This window comes from Telmatherina bonti (genome assembly GCF_933228915.1).
Source record: "Telmatherina bonti genome assembly, chromosome: 14".
Taxonomy (NCBI): domain Eukaryota; kingdom Metazoa; phylum Chordata; class Actinopteri; order Atheriniformes; family Telmatherinidae; genus Telmatherina; species Telmatherina bonti.
The window spans coordinates 17,812,460-17,832,381 of NC_136612.1; the positions used below are offsets into that span (position 1 = coordinate 17,812,460).

Below are 19,922 nucleotides of genomic sequence, written 5' to 3' on the forward strand. Positions count from 1 at the left end.
CGTAAGCTGAGACCACACACAGAAAAGTTCCTAACAGGGATTAGACTGTGTGTGTGTGTGTGCCTTGTATTTGTGCTATTTGGAGTCATCTAAAAGTAAGACTCCTTTTGAGAAAGTAAAGTGTAAGTCAAGGCATTTCTGACACACTCACAGACACACATATCCATCATAGAGACTCGGGTTGAATTGTGAGACAGGATGAAATCCATATCTACACATTGCAGGCAGAGTTAGTACACACACTGTGAAAGCATGTTAGAAATAATAATTTGGATAATTCACCTTCCTCATCCGCGCCGACACCTTCGTCCCTTCTTACCTGGAATATGGCTATCCATGCGTAGCCAATGCTGTCAAAGTTGACAGCTCCATTGTGGGGGTTTAGCTCTCCAGGGCGACAGACATTGTAGTACTGGTTCCAGTTAACACAGTTGTTGAAGCTGGCCCCACCCACTGCAGGTGATCCAATCAGAGCAGAACTCTGGTGTGGAGCAGCCAATGAGCACTCCACTCCGCTTTCAGTGTAGGGTGGCACGTCGTGGCAGCGTAGCATCCCGTTCTCGCGGGGAGCTGAGCAGATGAACGGGCTGTCCTCACCTTCCTCAGACATGTAGTAAGGATTTATTGACAAGTTGTACATTCTAGGAGGGGGGGAAAGCGAGAGCGACAATTGAATACGGTGTGGCAATACAGATGCAATAATTTATGTTTTTTTTTTAATACAGTTTGAAATGAGAGGTATCCATAGTGACTAACTATGTAATTACAGGACAATTTAAATAGTCAGTATAAGCAGCAAGACGCTGACATAATCTTTCCTGTTATACATCAACCAAAACACTCCACTGATTTAGTCTAAAGTGAGCTACCACACTGAGATCTGGATTACATATCATAAAATGGTGAGCAACATGATTTTTAACCAAAGGAGCAGTTTGATGATTTCACTAATGACCAATTCAATCATAAGAATGCAGCACTAATAAGTGTTGAGTCGCATTCAAACAGAAATGATGATAATCAAGAAGAGGTAATATCTTAACAAGATGGGTAAAGCTTTCATAAAATGGAAAGAAAAAGGCTTTTAAGGAAAGTGACCCCCACTGGCCATTTATTGCCATCATAGCGAGCTGTAATGAAATAAAAAAAAGGGCAAAAATTTGAATTGTCTGATATTTTGCTATTGCTACACCATTTAGCCCCTATTATCTGCAAACGGCCGCTATCCTGAAAAATGAAGGGACAGTGGAGTTCAACGAATTTGCCGTGGCCTACTTGCCCTGTAAGATTTATCAAAGAGGCTCCTGATTTTTTGGAAATGTGATATTTCTCTGCACTTCCTCCATTAATAATAGCATGATATGCTCATGGTGAAAATGTAAGTGCTTTCAGAAATCACACCGCAAAAGGCCTGCAGCATTGAAATAAATACGCAGAGGCAATCAAAGAGCTCATCATGACTTCTCCTCCTTGTGCTCATGTCCTTACACCTTTTTTGTTGTGTAAAGCACTTTTAAGCATTGTTTAACATGTTTAGACATTCTTTGGCAAATGCTGGGTTTATCATTCTGTATCTGCGCCTGGTTTATGACAGCTTGGAAAGCCTCCAGAAGCCCGGCGACCTTGAAAAGGATGAAGCAGGTATAGAAATGAGGGTACAAAGAAGCCATAAGGCTTGTTTGGATTTACTCCAAAAAACTTAGAAATCTGAATAATGAAGTGGACTAATGTGGATTATAATTAATTATATTTAGTTGTATTTAAATTAATGGAATCATATCAGATTAAGAAAAGGATTACAATTAACTGGAATGATTTAAATTATCAATGGATTGACCTGGGCTGTATGTTAATCTATTAAAGTTACTTTGCCGATTGGCAGTATTTTAATCAAATAAATATGAAAATAAACAAACTGAAAATTTGGTGTTTTTCTCTGACATTCCAACTAACTAGTGGAATAATAGACGGTCATTTAATAGAGATAACTGATGGATATAAGTGAGGTACAATAAAAAACACAATGGTTGATGGGTTCTGTTGGAGGTTTTTCCTTCCTGGAAAAAGTGAGTTTCTTTGCTTTTCAGTTACCAAATGCACCATGCAGTCTAAATTTAATGGCATGGATTGGTTTTCCTTCACTAGGTTAATATAAAATTGGCTTGTATGAAAATGGATTAGATAACAATGAATAGTCATAAAGTGACTTAAAGGTACCCAGAGATGATATTATTGTGAACTGGCAACATTACTCATGCAATTTTTTTAATCACTTTTCCTGCCTTGGTACTTTTAAAGAAAAAACTTCTGTGTCCTCTTCAACAAAAACTTTCATTAAAAATCATCTGTCTTTGCCAAAACTTAATCAAACCCTAAAAATGACCAACAAGAACGTTCAGCTTCCACCCTTACATAACCCTACTAATGGTCTCACGACCGCTTGCTTCAGTCGTTGTTATGACCATGTTATAGTTGTTGCAGGTTATAATAGAAAGGCTCAGGTATGTATAGCTTCATTTAAACCCCCCTCCTCATTTTACTCCATCTCCACGGCTTCATGAGATGTTAACAGAGAGATACTTAATAACAACAGTTATTACTGTTTAACAGTGACTATTGTTGTTATTTGAGAACCCATCGTGTTGGTATCCATGGTGACAGAGGTTTTACACTTATGTTAGAGTATTATGAGTGGGTCTACACCCAAACCCTTTAAAATGGAGAGCGCTCCACAGCAGCGACTGTCTTTACAAGGAATGTCACTAAAACACATTCAGATAGGTACTCACAGATCAGAAAAGCTTCTAAAGATCATCCATATGCTTTATTTTTAAACATTCTTTGCCTTTTGAGCTCCATGTTGGTGCTCTCAGTGCTTCAGAGTGTGTTGGACTCCTGTTTGTCCTCACTGCTTTAAAAAACTGTGGAGAGGAACACTTCTCATTGGCAAGTGATGGAAAAAAAAAAAAAACTAAACTGGAAACTGTTTGAACAACATGCGTTAGTGACAAGAAACCGTTCCAATTTCTGCTGCTTTATTTGTAAGAACATTAAATCTATGAATATATGTTCATATTTGTTATTTCACACACTCGTGTACCATATTGTTCAGGAAGTCAGACAGTTATTTGTTCTTCGAAAGGAAACAAAGCAGCCTTGTGCATTAAATATGAACTTGCGGTTTTCTGTTCCTTCTAACACAGAGACGATTCAGCTGCTTTAACTCTGGTACAATTTGTACCATTACATCAAAAGCAGAATTAGTTCAAGGATCTCAACGTGACATTATTGGCTTCTTGAGGTTACAGACATGGAGGCTCTTCTCTTTTTTTTTTTTTCTTTTTTCTGTCCTTTCATATAATTTCACCCCCTCTGGCTAAATAGGTGACCGAGCTTTTCTCTCTCTGCCTCGTTGCTGTGTCCCCGTCTGCCCATGTGTTTGCTTGATTTGAGATGGGGAATGTTTGTGTGCTGTTTTTATATCTGATGTTATTACATCACAAAACAAGATAGGATAACTGAAGGGAAATGATATTGTCTGCTATTTTCACAATATGTGTAGTGGAGAAAGTTTCCAGCTTCTGTCCGTCTTTCTTTGGAAACACTAAATAACACTGCGGGTTTTAGTTTTATGCACTGTGGATCGTCATGGACAGGTTGAAAATCTTAGATATATATATATATATAGCTGGTATATATAAAAAAGTTTTAAATTAGTCTTTTGCTTCATTAAAGCAGGCATCTTATGGTTTTGATCCCTGTGTTTGACCCTCATACGACCTGGTATTCATAATTGTGGACATTACATTTTTTAGTGGACAGCACCTTTAATAAGTAATGTCTTTGTGATTTGGTTTTGCAGGGCTGTCAAACTCATTTCAGCTCAGGGGCCACAAGTTGGTATCAACTGGGATAGACCAGTAAAATAATAGCATAGTAATCTATATTATTTTAGTGCAAAGAGGGTCAACATATTATCAAGATATTTATTAATTATCCTATATATATATATATATATATATATATATATATATATATATATATATATATATATATATATATATATATATATATATATATATATGTATATATATATATATATACATATATATATAATCCCAAGGGATCTCCCAACTCACAAAATACTTTAACATACGTGTCTGGATCTTAAAAATACCATATTTCATGTCCTGATACAAGAAATTTGTCATGAAAATAAATACTTGCATATTCCCACATCTGTGTATTGATCATGTCAAACTAAACTGAATTTTATCATAATACAAACTACAGATTTGTTAAGAAACATGTAAACAAGATACGTTATCCTCCTGCTTTAAAAATGTTTTACTTGATTTGATCCACTGGTGGGTGGGTTTTGGCCCCTGAAGGATGGGTATTACTGGTCTACAGATTAGTGTGGTACATTGTGATTAAAGAATGAAATGCTGCCTCATGCTATTATTGTTTTATCGTGACATGAAGTGTTACTAAGTGTAATTTTTGTTAAGTATTCAAATCTATTCTACCTAAACTCATATAATAAACTAATAAATAAACAGAAACTGTTGCTTGTCAGCTTTATAAGTTGTTCCCTGTTGTAGAGTTCTCCCTATGAATACTGTTTCTAAAGTATAACCTTATTATTTTAGAGATATTTTACCATATCTTCTAACATCAATGATGGTGCTGTTCTAAATTTTAGGTTTATTACACGCGTTATATAACTCAGCCTGAGACATGTAAATGTTACTGTCTCTTCCTCTTCATTTCACTTCTTACTTCTTTCTGTATGTGTGAGGTCGCATAGTGCGCACATCCTGCGGGGCTTATGCAGTTTGTATGCTCTAACAAGCTACAATATGGTCATGTGATCACTACACATTACTCACAATGAGTAATATTCAGTGGCAAGACAAAAAAAAGGTATGGGGGCTGACAGGACATAAAGCAAAGGGTAAGGCTGGAGCTTTAAAGTGCTTGGCAAATTTGAAAATGTTTCTCTGCCAGCTGAAGTTACCTCAGCTGCTACCTTCTAAGCAGTGCAGGAAGTGGAATTAAAGTTGATTAATTCAAATATTAACTCTCCTATTTGTCATTTCATGTCATGTTTTACTGCCTGACTTCAAGCCTTTAAAATAATTAGGAAATGCGGAATCTGTAGAACAAGGATGAGTTGCTTACGCTCGTATGTCCTCTCCCAGGAAGCAGCGGTTCCGCAGCAGTCCCGCCCACAGCTGGACTCCCACGATGCCAAAGATGAAAAAGACAAAGAAGCAGAGGAGGAGGACATTTCCCAGCATGGGCAAGGTGTCCAAGAGTAGTGTCACCAAGATCCTCATACCTACACAGTGGGGCACAATCAGGAGATGCCATGAAAAATTAATGACTAAGACTGTCCGACACACACAAGTTCAAATGGAAGAAAGCTGAGTTTTGCATTTGGAGCAACAGCTGGCCTTGTCCTAGCCCTCTGGTTAGTCAACACCCTGACAAACTCCATTGTTTTTAAAGAGTGCGAGACCAGTAACTTCATCCTCACAGCCAATATCTTTACATGTGGTGACAGTAACCAAAGTGACAGTTTGACATCATTTCATCCTCTGGGATTTGAATTCACAGCTTCCTTGTGGCTAATGTTATCTAACCACGTGCATTCAGCATTCATCTCCAGATGTCAGCTGTGTTCAGCCTCAGCAGAGCTGTGGATCCAGTCCCTGGGGTTGAAACAATGTGTTCTTTCCTCTTTCACTTACACCACAGCCTTGTCACATTGATCACATTTACAGCTCAATAACACCGTTCGGTGGCGATGCCACATTGCTACAGCTAATTTTGACCTCTCAGGTTCAGGCTGTTCGTGCTGTGCCATGTACAAAAAAACATCACCTGAATCCACTATAATGATGAAAATACCCAGGAAGCATCGACAAATGACAACTCACCACTCTTACATTTACACCAGAGGATAAAGAGGAAGTATCCTTAAAGTCTCACTTTTACTGGGTTGGAAGTGAGACCTACAGTATTTTTGAGGGAAGGAAAATATTTCTCGACCCAAAATAAAACCAACAATTTATGTACCATTTACATGAACCCTTTCATGCATGAATTATTAAAAAATAATGCAACAGTTTTTTTATTTAAATACAGTATTTTACTTCTACAGCCTTAGGCAATGGTACTTTGTTTATTGCTGATATTTTCAATTAATCACAATCTATGATTTATTTTAATGTATTCTATAAAATCTTTATAAAATAATACATAATCATCAGTATTTTATGCAAATCTTCTATAAAATATAGCTGTATCATTTTCTTATCCTATTTATCGCAAAGGCAAACATGCGTAATGACATTAATGTTCAATTATATCATATATTTTTTTTATTCTTCAATGAATGGAAACATATTGGATGATTCGCTGAAGTAGTTTATTTACAAAAATACGATCCTCATTCATGAATATACAAGAAAAAAAAAGCTTGTAAATAGGTGTCCACTATATGGCCACTGCATGAAAGGATTAACAAGCTTTCATATCCAGCCATATGCAGTGGCTAAAAGGGCTCATCCAGGCAGATCAACAGGACCTGGTTATGTCTCCATACTGCATCCACTCTTTTGGATACATGCAATACAAATAATTTAATTCAATTACATGTTTAACAAGCCCTGGCTGACAATAGTAAAACTTATAATTAGTCACTATTATTTTATGATCTGTGGGAAAAATAAAAACAGATTTGGGAAAAACTAAATTATGCTGATGTATATGTCACCCAAGAGTTTTTTTGTTGGCGAGTTTTGTTGGCGTTTAGATGCTATTTTGAGCCATAGAAGCTGCAACTACTTAGAGGGGATGAGTCATTCATGTCTGCCCCTTTGTGCAACCATTAAATACAAATATGTTGCCCTGGTGTTTTTTTGCTGTTTTTTTTTTTTTTTTATTAGTTTTGTTTTGTTTTTTTTTGCCAAGGAAGGGCTTTCACACTTCATACAGAATTAAAGCTCTGCATTCAAAAGTTCTTCCTACAACCCAGACAAGACTAATGAAATAACTATTCAGCACTTTGAAGTAAGTTAAAGTTGAATCTGATCTAATGATTCTTCTTTTGTGTTCCTTGTTTGTTTGTAGGGTGAGCAGACCAGTGTAGGTCAATCCATTAAAAGCTCTTTAGGTCAGTCAGACACACAGTGTGGAAAAGTCCATTTTTAACCATTGTTGTAAAGAAAACAACCTTCTAACTGCATGTGGTTAAGAATCTAATCCCACAATTTTTGCTTAAACTTGCTTTTAAGTGCAGAAAGTTGGAAAAATGGAAAGCACACATTGATGTAGATTTTTGTTTAGTGTTTTTCAAATCTGTTAAGCACTTTGATGTATTTTATTGTATAAAAAAGGGCTTCATAAATGAAATTTGATTCGATTTGATGAAATGTTCTCACACTCAGACTGATAATATATATTTTTTTAAATCAGTACTTAACATGATGAAAGCTATCATTTGATTTTTAAGTTGTTGTTTTTTTTTTTTTTAAATAACATGAGAATTCAAGATTAAGACCACTGCACCTTGTGAATGTCCAGATCAGATGTGTTTACTGGTTTATCTGTCTAAAAATAACCACCATATGTGCAGTTCTGCTGGAATGCACCAGAATGTCATCGTGCCATTTTTATTTCAAGGTGACAAATATCCCATGAAATTCATAAACACATTTCCAACTAAATGTTTTTATTCCAACCTGACCAGCAGTCATACTGACACCATGCTGCAGAATTTCCAGCAGTAGCTGTCAATATAAGGTCATTACAAATTAGCTAAGAAGCATTTGGATATCTAAGGGCATTAACTTTCGTCGCCTTCTTTTCCCTTTCAGCTGTCGCCTTCAGGGGTTGCTACAGTGAGTCATCTGCCTCCATCAAACCCTTTCCGTCTCATCATCTTCTGTTGCACCAACCAACTTCCTGTCCTATTGTCCTCTTGCACTTCGAGCCTTGGAGGTCCCATGAGGGTTAACTTGGGGTACAAATAAGGGTTCAGTGTGGGTTTATGTACAGTTTCCATGGTGACCTCACCTGTGCTTGCCCATATGGGAGCTCCCCATGTCCATTTAGACCACCTACATCCCTTCACACATGGTGCACATATAACCAAAAATCCCATGAAACCTGCAAAAGTTGGTATGTTTAAGCTAATTCCCACTCAGTACCCACATAGCCCAAATCTGAGTTAGTTTTAGCTTAGCATTTAACCCCTTTGGGCCCAACATGGCCATGCTGGCTGGGATACTATTTTCCTGCTTGGTAGTTCCAACCATAACATCCTTCTACTAATATATTCACAAATCCCTTCTCTGTTCATGCCCAAACCATCTTAGTCTCACTTTTCCTCTGAAACTGCAGTTATTGTAGCACAAAACTCTGCTTTCAAAGTTTCACCGTGCAGTTGGATTAATTGTAACTTTTTCTAAGTTTGCTTTGTCTTTTTCCTTTTTTTTTTTCCTTGGTGGTTGGGGACTTCTGCACTAAAAGATCCATTTCTAATTAAAAAGTATGTTGCAGAGAGAGTACCGGTATATATTAAACTTGGAAGTGGCAATAGGATGATATTAGGCTGTTGGGCTCTAAAGGATTTCCTCTTTGATGTGCTGAGAACAGAAGAATCACACAGATGCTCAGATGGCCTACAGTACATCATTTAATTGAAATGATAATACGAGCTTATTAATTATATAATCTTTTCACAACAGATTCAGTGCTTACATAAGTTTGGAAATACTCTTTAAAGAGCCTATAAAATGAGAAACAAGCTTTTGAGAAATCTTGCACAAACGTGAAGCAATCACATCAACATGTTTTGTGATTAAATTAGTTAAAGATGCAAATAATCCCTTTAATGTAACTTTCTGCAGCTTGTTTATTCCTCTAGTTGGGCAGGTGAAGTGCTTGTCAACACCAGAAAAGCAACTTATTTTCATTTCAACTGAAAAGAAAGCATAAGGAAAGTCCAGTTTTGTGCTTGTAAACGAAGAGACCAGAACACAGAGACAGTCATGTATTTCTTTCCTTTTTTTGGTTTTGGTGGCCTTCTTTGCTCCTATTTCATGACTCATTCAGCCATGTGACACAGTGGGACTTTCTGTTGAGTGGAATTCACATAAACAGGTCGACCTGAGCAGACAAACTCACCAACCAACCTGAACACTCATTGTATAAATACAGGCACGTTAGGGTTAAACTACTACGGATGGTAATAACAATACATGAATACAAAAATGCACTCCATAACCAGCAAAATCTGAATGCAAAAACATAATAGAAAAATTGATAATTTATTGCACGTTGAACTGCCTGCTTGTATGCAAAAAAAAAAAAAAAAAAAGCTTTTTAAAACTCTTGCTGGGGCTTAATATCTTACAAAGTCTTGTAGAGTCTGAAAATAGAAAATGGAAACTACTGCTAAATATGAGACTGTCAAAATGTACGTGTAAAGTAAGTGAGAGAACAATACAGTAACTGGTTAAAAGTAATGACTTGCACTATGCTGCATAAATGTCTAATTAAAAAGTCATGAAGTCCTAATAAGAAAGACTGCAGAGGACCAGACAGAAAGTCAGCTGAAGGTTATTGGGTTGTGTTTTCTCGCATATAAGACCCGTGTTTCATGATAAATGTCACACTGGATGCAAATATATCCAAAAACTAAGACCTCTCATCATTTCTGCTGTGCTACAACGCTTCCAGAATCCAGACCATTAAAGAGTCATTCGGAGGAATCCAAGCAGTGGCATTTTGTTCAAAAGTTTATGGGCCACAAGTTTCTAAATACCGCTCCCTGATGACATTGTTATCTTTATTCTCAGCTTGAGATCTCATTAGTCTGCAGGTTCTCATTTTTTACTGTCTGAGCCAAGTTATTTTAACTTAGTCATGCAGACAAACCAAGATGGATGACAAAATAACTCCCTATTAGTTCACACAGGATAAATCTAGGAGTTGCACACACCACTAAAAAATTCTGATGACTTATTTACTGTAAGCAAAAGCAAAACACACTCTGTGTGTCTGTGTGTGTGTGCGTGCTTGTTTTATGCTGTGCAACTGGCAGATAAATTGCAGAAGCCCCCTGCAAGCAGCAGATTTCTAAACATGTTCACTGTATCTAAGCTACCGGGCAAAAACACATTCAACATCCACATAACGATTCCCTTGCATCAGTGCAGATATAAAAAGAAAGACAGGACAACAGCATAGCGGGGAGAAACATTAGCTTTTCGATTAGCTTCTCATCTTTATAACACCACATCTCTGATCATAAGTCACAGGAAAACAAATTTTTAAAAATGCATGAAGTAAAGGACTCCAATTGCGGTCTTCGAGAGCTAGCATCCTGCATATTTTAGTCTTTCCCTGCTACAACACACTTGATTCAAATGAAAATATTCTCCAACAACTTGTCATCTTCTGCACCTGCCTGTTAGTGAGTCGCTGTTTAGGGTCAGGTGTGTTGTAGCAGGGAAACAATGAAACCCACAGGATGGTAGCTCACGAGAACCAGAATTAAAGACCCATGATGTAAACTAATGTTTATTTCTGGTTGTATGAGTCTGTGTGTGTGTGTGTGTGTGTTGTTTGTGTGCTATGGGGTGTGTTGACTTTGTGCACGTGTCTCCGCTAACCTTGAGATTTTCAGCCCCTAGTAAAAGCAATCACTGTCAACCCTCGCCTTCCTCTTTCTGTCCACCTCCAGCTTTTAGTCCACCATCAGGTAGTGACTTACACACATTAAACTCTTTCTCTTCACCTTGTTCATGGCAGTAAAGAGCTCTGATGTTAGTTCAGTGATGAGGTTAACGCAACATGCTCACTTTTCATGGAGGGATACACTGCAAAAACTCAGCCTTAAAAAACAAGAAAAAAATACAAAAATGAGGTAAATGTTGCTTAAAATAAGATAAATTATCTGCCAACAGAACAAGAAAACTTGGCTTGTCAAGACTTCCCGAAACAAGTAAAAATACACTTAAAACAAGAGAAATTCTCTGGCATAAAAACGAAGAATTATCTTACCTTTAAAAAAAATAAGCATATGTGTACTCAATTTAAGATTTTTAATCTTACTTAGATTTCAGTTTTTGCAGTGTAATATTACAACTTGAAATGTTTTGTGATTGTGTTTGGGTTCTCTAAATTGCCACATAGACTACGTTCACACTACAGGCTGAAGTGACTTAAATCCGATGTTTTTGCCTCTATGGTACCTGTAACCGATCTTTTCTTAACAGTCTGAACGACACAGATGTGATATTTTCAAATGCGACCCAGGCCGCTTGGATATGTGGTCCTAAATCCGACATGTATCTGATCTTTTGCCATGCGACTTCAGTCTGAATGGTCAGGTCGCATTAATCCGACCGACCCGTCATTGACACGCGACAAACATCATTATTCTGTGTTTGTTGTTTATGAACTCTTTATCGGTAAATGCGCACACATCACTCTCACTAATCCTGACTGCGACTCCGTACCCAAACATTTCTCTCTACAGTTGTTGCTGCCACAGCTCCACAAAAGGCCTTGACCAAAACTTTTACTTTCCTCATTCTGTAAACATCTCCTTAAAACGAACCCATTCCCAATGTTGTGGCTACGGTTGGACAAAACTTTGACATTTTATTTAACTTTTACAGTTGAACAAAACTTTTAAAATAGCAAATGCTCTGCTGCCATCCATATTTACTTCCAAAAACACAAAGACGTCACACGCACATCGCCGTATTTTCTACGCATGCAGGACGCTTCTGGTGCGCATGAGGTTCATACAGGAGATCATATACAAGTCACATTTGATCGGAAATGTGAACGGACTTTCAAAACAATTCGGATTTCACAAAAACATCCCATATGAGCTGCAAGCCCTGCAGTGTGAACGTAGCCATAGAGACTAACACACACACACACATAAGCTGTGGAGACAGAATGTCATCATTCACGATGCATGTCTGTATCTCTGGTCACGTGTCATTTATGGGCTCATGATTATTTCACATTGTTCACACAAGGCAGCAAACATGCATCTGTAACACTTATTTTATGTGATATAGTAGATTTATACGCTCTTGTGCATCGATCAAGCTTCCATTTTCAGCATAAACTGTTTACACTCCACTGCTTTGTTAAGCTAAACAAGATGCATGCAGTAAGATGCGCACTGTTTAAAACCACAAGAATAATCATGTTAGTTTCCAGTAACCCGTGCTTCTGTTACTGGCAGCCTTTAGTCTGAGAAAACAGCCTGGCTGCTTTCCTAATGTGTGCTGGTTAATAATCGTGTACGTTGTTATGACACCATTGTCAAAGGATCCTCCTTAGCTGTAGATTCATAGTCATTTCTGTTGCAGAGCTTTCGGGTAAATGTGTGTGTGAGCTCCGTTGGGCTAAAAGCAATCCCCAAAGTCCCATATCCTTCGTCAACTAACACCAAAGTGAAAATGCAGACATTAAAGTAACGTACTGCACATCAAGTATATACTACTGTTCCATCTGAAATTATGTAAATAATAAGCACATGGAGCTTATGAAAGATCCTGGCTTTGATAGAATAGTGAAAAGACACGATGCATGATTAACTCCAGGAAAGACATTTGATGCGGGACGAAAAAAGGTTTCCATATGGTGGTACTGGAGGTCCCGATGAAAAGTAGAATTTAATTTACAACCAAATATCCAAAACAAGCTTTTCCAGCACATAATGGATCAAACTTAGAAACTTAACAGAAAAGTGTTTTTGGCCTTCTTCTAGTTTCCCACCTGCTCTTGTCTCCATTTTCATTTCTCTCCATAGATGCGTCAAAGTCATTGCAGAGGTGAACACGGAGTTAACTTTGCCAATCCCTTAAATAGAATAATGAAAAATGTGCAAAATTTCAAGAGGGATCACAGCCCTTTGCCAAGAGTAGAAGACTGCGAATCCAGGCCAGTGAAGGAGCAGACTCAGGTCCCATGAGTCACAAAGGCAACAAAGTCTCTGCAGTGCCTACTTTAAGTCTCAACATGCAAAACCATCCCGTCACCAAAATTTTTCTCTTCAAACAGCAGAAAAAGCATAAAGATATGATATGTTTTTGTACTTACATCCTACATTTTGCTTCACAAAGACACTTAATTACATTCTCAATTATCTAAATGCCATCTACTGTATCAGATTATGCAATTTACACACAATTACAACAGTGTTTGCTTGGACTCCATCAGTTTATATTAAATCTGTCATTGCGGGATGACAGTAAATGAACACTTAGACAAATATGCTGAAAAACTTCAAGATCATTAAATTATTATTTTCGTTAAACAGTTTGAGGCGTTCTGGCGGGTTAAAAAGTGTAACTAGTCAGAAATACATATATTGAACATAAATACCGAGTACCTGGTGAAACTTTATTTACACTGATAATGTTGAATAAAGAAACACAACCAGCATGATAAAAGTAGGAAGGAAATATCGTATTTTCAATGGCACTTCTCAGTAACTTATTTCTGTTTAGATAAGACTGCAGCATGTGTCTGAACATATCAGTGACATTAACAAGTGAGTCAAAAGCAACACATGGAGCAGAGAAAAACATTAAACAGCCCGTGTAAAATTGAGCACACTTGCTTCCTCACTATAAATCCTTCATGTAAACTCATTGTTTCATGCACTAACCTTCTACGTTTCATCAAGGCACTGAGTAGAGCAGCTCTGCAAGAACTGTGGGGCCAGTTCTCTGCAGACATTTGAACTCTCACATGCCACCACTCCAGAACATTTCAGGACTGATGAGATGTAAAGAAATGATCTAAAGAAAACTTATTTTTTTATGTCCTTATCAAGGATGACTTATGACAGAGCACGTTTGGACAATTGAACTTACTTGGTACTCTATTGATAGCTCTCAGTGGCCTGAGGACTCGAACGGTACGGATGGCTGACAGACTGGCATTGTGGCCGTCCAGAGAATACTCCATCACCCTACAGAAGAATGCAGGGAAATAAACTTTCTTTTAATATACTGTTCTTCAAAAAGCCAAAACAGAGACATCACACTTTGAAACAATATAAAAAAGATCAACAGCAGTAATACAGTAAAGCAACCTGTGTAATTACTGAGCACTTTCTCTTTAAACACACAGAAGCTTTTTATTTTATCAAGAAGGTTGATATTTATGGCAGCACACAAAAATAACAAATATGACAATCAACAAAATGGTAGAGGGAAACAGTTTTAGCTTTAATTTCCCTTTGTGCCCTGGGTTATTACAACATGGACTATGTGCACAAAAAAAATCTTGTTTTTTAATATATAATCATTTAAATTAATAATATACATATATATATATATATATATATATATATATATATATATATATATATATATATATATATATATAATTAAGGATTTTTAACATTGTTATTGTCAAGTTCTTTCAAGGCTGTACCCTCATCCCCTCCTGTTGAGAGAAAGAGAGAAAACTAAACACATAAGGATAAACCTATCAAACATCTTGTTTGAGTGCTATGCCGCTTGTGTGCTGTGAGTAACCCTACTTCCTCCTCAGACAGGAAAACTGTTTACTTGCTGGCTTGTGAGGGCCTAAATTTGGACTTGTTTACTTTGTGCACTTGTGTATATCAGTGGAGGAAAACAAGCTATTTTGGAGCTCTGGATGAGATGTGACCATTATAGGGAGGTTCAAATTATGAGCCACAATCTGAGTCATATTTCTGCCCAGTAATTTGGTGTAAATAGGGTGAACATGTTATTATTTATGCATATGGTTGCTTGGATACAGAATTGTTCAACTCGGGACTCGCATCCTGAATCATAAATATATGCATCCGGTTTTCACCAAGATTTCTTTTGCACCTTTTATTAGGAGTTTGTAAAAAGAAAAATATGGAACTAGGTGGCGTTAAAACAAATCATTTACATTGCATGTGCATCTGGTGCCGTTACTTAACCTGTGTTGGCAGGAAAAGGAAAGAATCAATCTGCAGGCATGAGCAAAAACATAATTAGATACCAACCCTGCCATGACGATGACAAAGTCAAGCTGGTTCCACTTGTCACCGAGGTAACAATTTGACCCAAAAATTCCCAGGGCCACCATCTTGATGACCATTTCAACCGCGAAAAAAGCAAAAATGCAGTCATCCAACACCTAGTCGAACATGGTAAAGACACAAAAACACTGAGTTAATATGAAACACAGCGATATGAAGTATCAGAAGCGACTGAGTGGAAAAACAATGTACTGTTTCCATTAGTTAGTGTCATCCCAGCAGGAACCATTTCTGATGTAGGATGGCTATGTTCATGTCTCAGTAAATCTGACGCCTGTTCCAGCACAAAAAAGAATTTGTATTTGTGGATAATGAGCACATCTATGCCAAAAATGAACATTGCACTGTAGTAAAATAAACAGGACCAACACATTCTTCCATGCCATTACTACAATATGCCCAAATAGCACGTAACTTGGCACTTATTGTCAGTGAAGCGCAGGAATGCACACAGCGAACGTCACCTATGAGTTTTCATGGAGAGAAACCAAATGCAGCATGGCACATTAAAATAGCACTTCCCACGGCCGGGACTGTTCCCGTGATGTTGGCTAACGCGGTGAGAGTGTCACACTAACCTGTAGGATGCGGCACCACTCTGACTGGCAGGTAACGTCCTCGCAGGGCTGAAACATCCCCAGAGTCACACAGTTAAGCAGGATCACCAGCATGGACACGTGCTCAAACCACGTGCGAGGAGAAAAAGTTAAGGTCAAAAACACATTGGATGTCATTTTAAATCATCAACAACGGCTGCAAAACATGCAAGAGAGTAAAACCGACGTGCACTGCGTAGCTCCGTTTATTCTGTGGGAGATTTAATGTGTTTCACAGACAAGAAAATGCAGCCACAGGTGCATCCACAAGCAGATTCATGGCAGCGTTCACAGCTTTAGACTGACTGACAGAAAAGTGACAGCGGCATGAAGATCTGCTCCAGTGCACACAAGATCATGATTTATATATTCTATCATGTCACCTAGTGGAAAAAAAAAAAAAAAAGCGTAAAAAAAATCTATGGATACGGTGAAATGATGAAAGATGAGATAATTAAAAGTTATGAGTCAAATGAGATTATTTTTTTAAAGCAGTGTCTGTTGAATTCTATGATTTATTGTGTGTATTATGACAGTATACTGTTTAAGTTTCATTGTATTGGAGTTTAATGTGTATTACTGTATTTTTCATGCTGTATAAATTTTACATTGTCATTGATAAAGGGGGTTTTGGACTAGATAAGTGCCCAACTTCTTCCAAAACCCTTTTTCGAACTTAAGAAGCTTTTTTTTTTGTTGTTGTTTACAGTTTAAACAGTTTAGGTGATCCACATTTTGGACAATTAGTTCAAAGCGTTAGTATTTATCCATCACACTTTCGGTGTGTTTCAAGAAGTCTTTGGTGAAAACCTTTGTCCTACTTTCTTGTCATAAAGAGGAAACAGACTTAAGAGGGTTCAAAAGTCAAGTCTCCTCTGACGTGACTTTAAAAAGTACTTGTGCGTAATCTTCTATGGATTTCCGTCTATTTCTTTAATCCTTCTTTTATCCTTTTTGGGAAAACAGGAAGATTATCTATATAGGGCAAAGCAATAAGTTACAAACGGTACAAGGAGCAGTTTTGTTTTGTTTTTTTTATTTCTTGGCTGTTATTGAATATGAGCGTGTCTTCAGCCCGCATTTATGCCTCGACACAGAAATCACATATTTGATGCAGTTTGAGTCGATCAGCAGGGAGGGTGATATCAAATGGATCGCTGTTTTCTATGAAACGATCAATCTAAAAACTGTCCACCAGCTTCCAAATCCGAATCATTCTTCGTTGATTTTTCTTATAATCACAATAGGCCCAAAATCTGGGCGATGTGCTGTGTGTTTCATGGAACGAAAGGATGCTCACAGCGAGAACAGACATGAACGTTATCAGAGTGTATCAATCATAGTCCCACTGACGACAGATTTATAATCCCCGCTGGCTCAAACAGCATGCAGCAGTATTGTTTAACACTACAGATCATAAAAACACAAGTAAACTCAACACGCAGGCATTACGGCAGGAATATCACACATCTTCTGCAGTGGGACTAATTTATTAAGATGCCTCATCATTGCAATGAGAAAAGCATAAAAATATACACCAAGTAAATCAAAAGGATAAAGAGATGATGAGCAAGAGGGGCTGTGAAAAGAATGCTGAAACAGATTAAATGGGGAAAAAATGCGAAAGAAACTGAATGTACCTAAATCATGGCAGGAAAAAGGGAAGGTAAGAATGCAGTCATGCTCCTGTTTTTTTTTTTTTTTGTTTTTTTTTTTTTACTTTGGTTTGGATTTTGCCACAAATACACATCCCACACACACTCTCAGACTAACATACTGATCTAGAGTGTGTAGTCAGCTGCGGTGTTGATACATTCCCAAGATGCTGTTGTAAATGGAAAGCAACTATACGCAGAGAAACTACAGGTCACCACTGTCTTTTACACGCCTCAAATACAGAGTATACCGCAGTCGCATGAAACAGTAGCAGACAAAAACTGTTGACAAATTGCAGTTTTTTTATTCTGTGTTCACAGAGAACTTTCTCTCTATGATCACTTCCCAAGACAGAGTTATGTATCAGCAGCACAGTATGACCTACGTCGTTTTCTTTTCGGCCCCTTTTCAAGACAGAAGCAACTGTGATATACAATTAAAAGCCCTCACAGACAGAGCAACATGAACATACAATCCCTATATGTGCTTTTTCAACACACACACAAAAAAGAAAAGAAAAAAAAAAAAACATTGGAAATGTCTGTTATTACACCTTTACTACTTGGCCTTTATTGTTGCATTAAAGCAAAATCGGCTCAAAGCAAAACAGAACCAGTTTTTCACAGCAATGATTATTTGCATTCTGTATCAGCAAACAGCACTCCATGCACGTATCTAATAAATATCAACGCGAGTATTCCTGCATGCAATGAAGATTTTAATCAGGGAATCGGGCTGTAGCTGGAGCTAAAAAGGAAATATTAATAATTGAAGGATGGAGAAAGAGAAAAGCAAGCTATCCCAATCAACCATTTGTGAATGCACAAAAAATACTCTATGCTCTTCCTCAACCACATCATCCGTTTTCAGCTCCCTTTAGCACATCTGTTAGACAACTTCCTGAGCACTGGCTGCCGCTTATCACTTCTTCTTAATTACTCAAACCAGACGAACACTCTTGTCCAATATGCTAGCACATAGTTTTTCACCTTGTAAACAGCGAGGGAAGTTTAAAATACTGTACATTACATATTTCATGGCTAATCGGAGTGATCCAGATTGCATAGCAGTGGATCTAAACTGTTAGTGGAACACATTTCTCCCAGCTTTTACTGGAAACCTCACTTCCTCCCTTAAAGGAAGCAACTCAGTTTGTAAAACACGAACCATTTAGATGCATTTCAGAAAGTAAAGCTTTTCTTTACTATGTTCCATAAGATCAAATCAAATTTAGAAATTCCATTCAGTGTGATGCTTTATGGAACAGGATTCCAGTCCTCAAGGGCTCCTATCCTGCGGGTTTTAAATGTTTCTCAGCTCCATCACACTTGATTCAAATTAGCTGCACAAGCCTGTTTATCATCCATTCATTTGAAGTAGATATGTTGGAGAGGGGAAACATCTGAAATCCGGCAGGATAGGGGTCACTAAAGACCGGAATGAGACATCACTGATCTACAGCAAAAAGCTGAAGAGCCAATCATAATGATCCTTCAGAAGACATTTGTAACTCAGTGTTAAAGCTTGGTGACTCATCCTGTCTGTGTTCTTTTCTGCCCGATTCAGTTCAAAATGGTTCAATCTGGCCCATATATCAAAAGCCGAACGTTCCCATATCAACTTGAGGTTAGTGCCTATCCTGATAAGTGCAGATCCATTAAAGGCTCCATGATTCATAAGCAGTGTACTGGTCCTCTCTCATGCACAAGACCACACAGAGGTGTTTCACACCCTTTCACACATCTATAAAATGAGACTGAGCAAAGCTCTGGTCACTTTGTCCAGCAATTCTGGCAAAAACTGCAGAAAAACACAATGCTCCCACACTTTTATAGCCTCCCTGTGGTTTCGACATCATGTCATGATTAAAGCCTCAGAAGATATGGGATCCTTACCCGGATATGCATTAAAATCTGTCAGAAGATTCTGTAGTGGTTGATAAAACTGAACTGGTTTGGATCCAGACTCGTCGGGTAGGAAGAAGTTGTGAGGGTGGTCTGCTCTCAGTGTAAAGGGAGGAATTGTTCGTGTTTCTCGTTCACCTTCAGCGGGTTGCTTTCTGTTTTGTTGTGGGGTTTCCGTGGTGCATATATTGATATGTAAAGATGTTTATGTTATGATAAAATATATAAATTTACTGAAATAACATCAACTGAGGAGTAACCGCATTTATATTGTTTATTTCCTTTCTACAGCAGCTGTGTGCATGACCATCTATGCAGGGAACTCACGTCTCATTTTATTCATTTGCTCAGGATGATTTATGGACTATTGTTTTTGTGATTTTGATGTGGAGAGAAATTGGAGTGTATTTCTCGAAAATATGACTGTCAAAGGGCTAAACTCCTGATGTTGTGATATGTTGCAGACTGATATGGATAAATACATTGTAAACTAAGAGATGGGGAAAAAACAAGGGGCATTTCAGTATGTCACACAGCAATGAGAAACAGGAAGGGGTTGTTTCAGGTGTTGCGGATTGAGAGAGCATGTTTCCATGAATCCAAGTACTAATTAATTTCATTTTCAATTTCTTTGCAGGCTTAATGTGTGCATCC

The 19,922-nt window shown here is 37.7% G+C and overlaps 1 protein-coding gene across 1 annotated transcript in view; it reads right to left on the reverse strand.

The window, feature by feature from the left end:
• cacna1ha (calcium channel, voltage-dependent, T type, alpha 1H subunit a) overlaps positions 1-19,922 on the reverse strand; it is a gene marked incomplete at both ends in the record, with an annotated part of 130,148 nt that overhangs the window by 55,499 nt on the left and 54,727 nt on the right. The window contains 5 exons of the mRNA XM_079253285.1: positions 320-641; positions 5,185-5,344; positions 13,923-14,020; positions 15,077-15,210; positions 15,691-15,802. Of these exons, the coding sequence (XP_079109411.1) occupies positions 320-641; positions 5,185-5,344; positions 13,923-14,020; positions 15,077-15,210; positions 15,691-15,802 (826 nt within the window). The remainder of the gene's footprint in view (positions 1-319; positions 642-5,184; positions 5,345-13,922; positions 14,021-15,076; positions 15,211-15,690; positions 15,803-19,922) is intronic.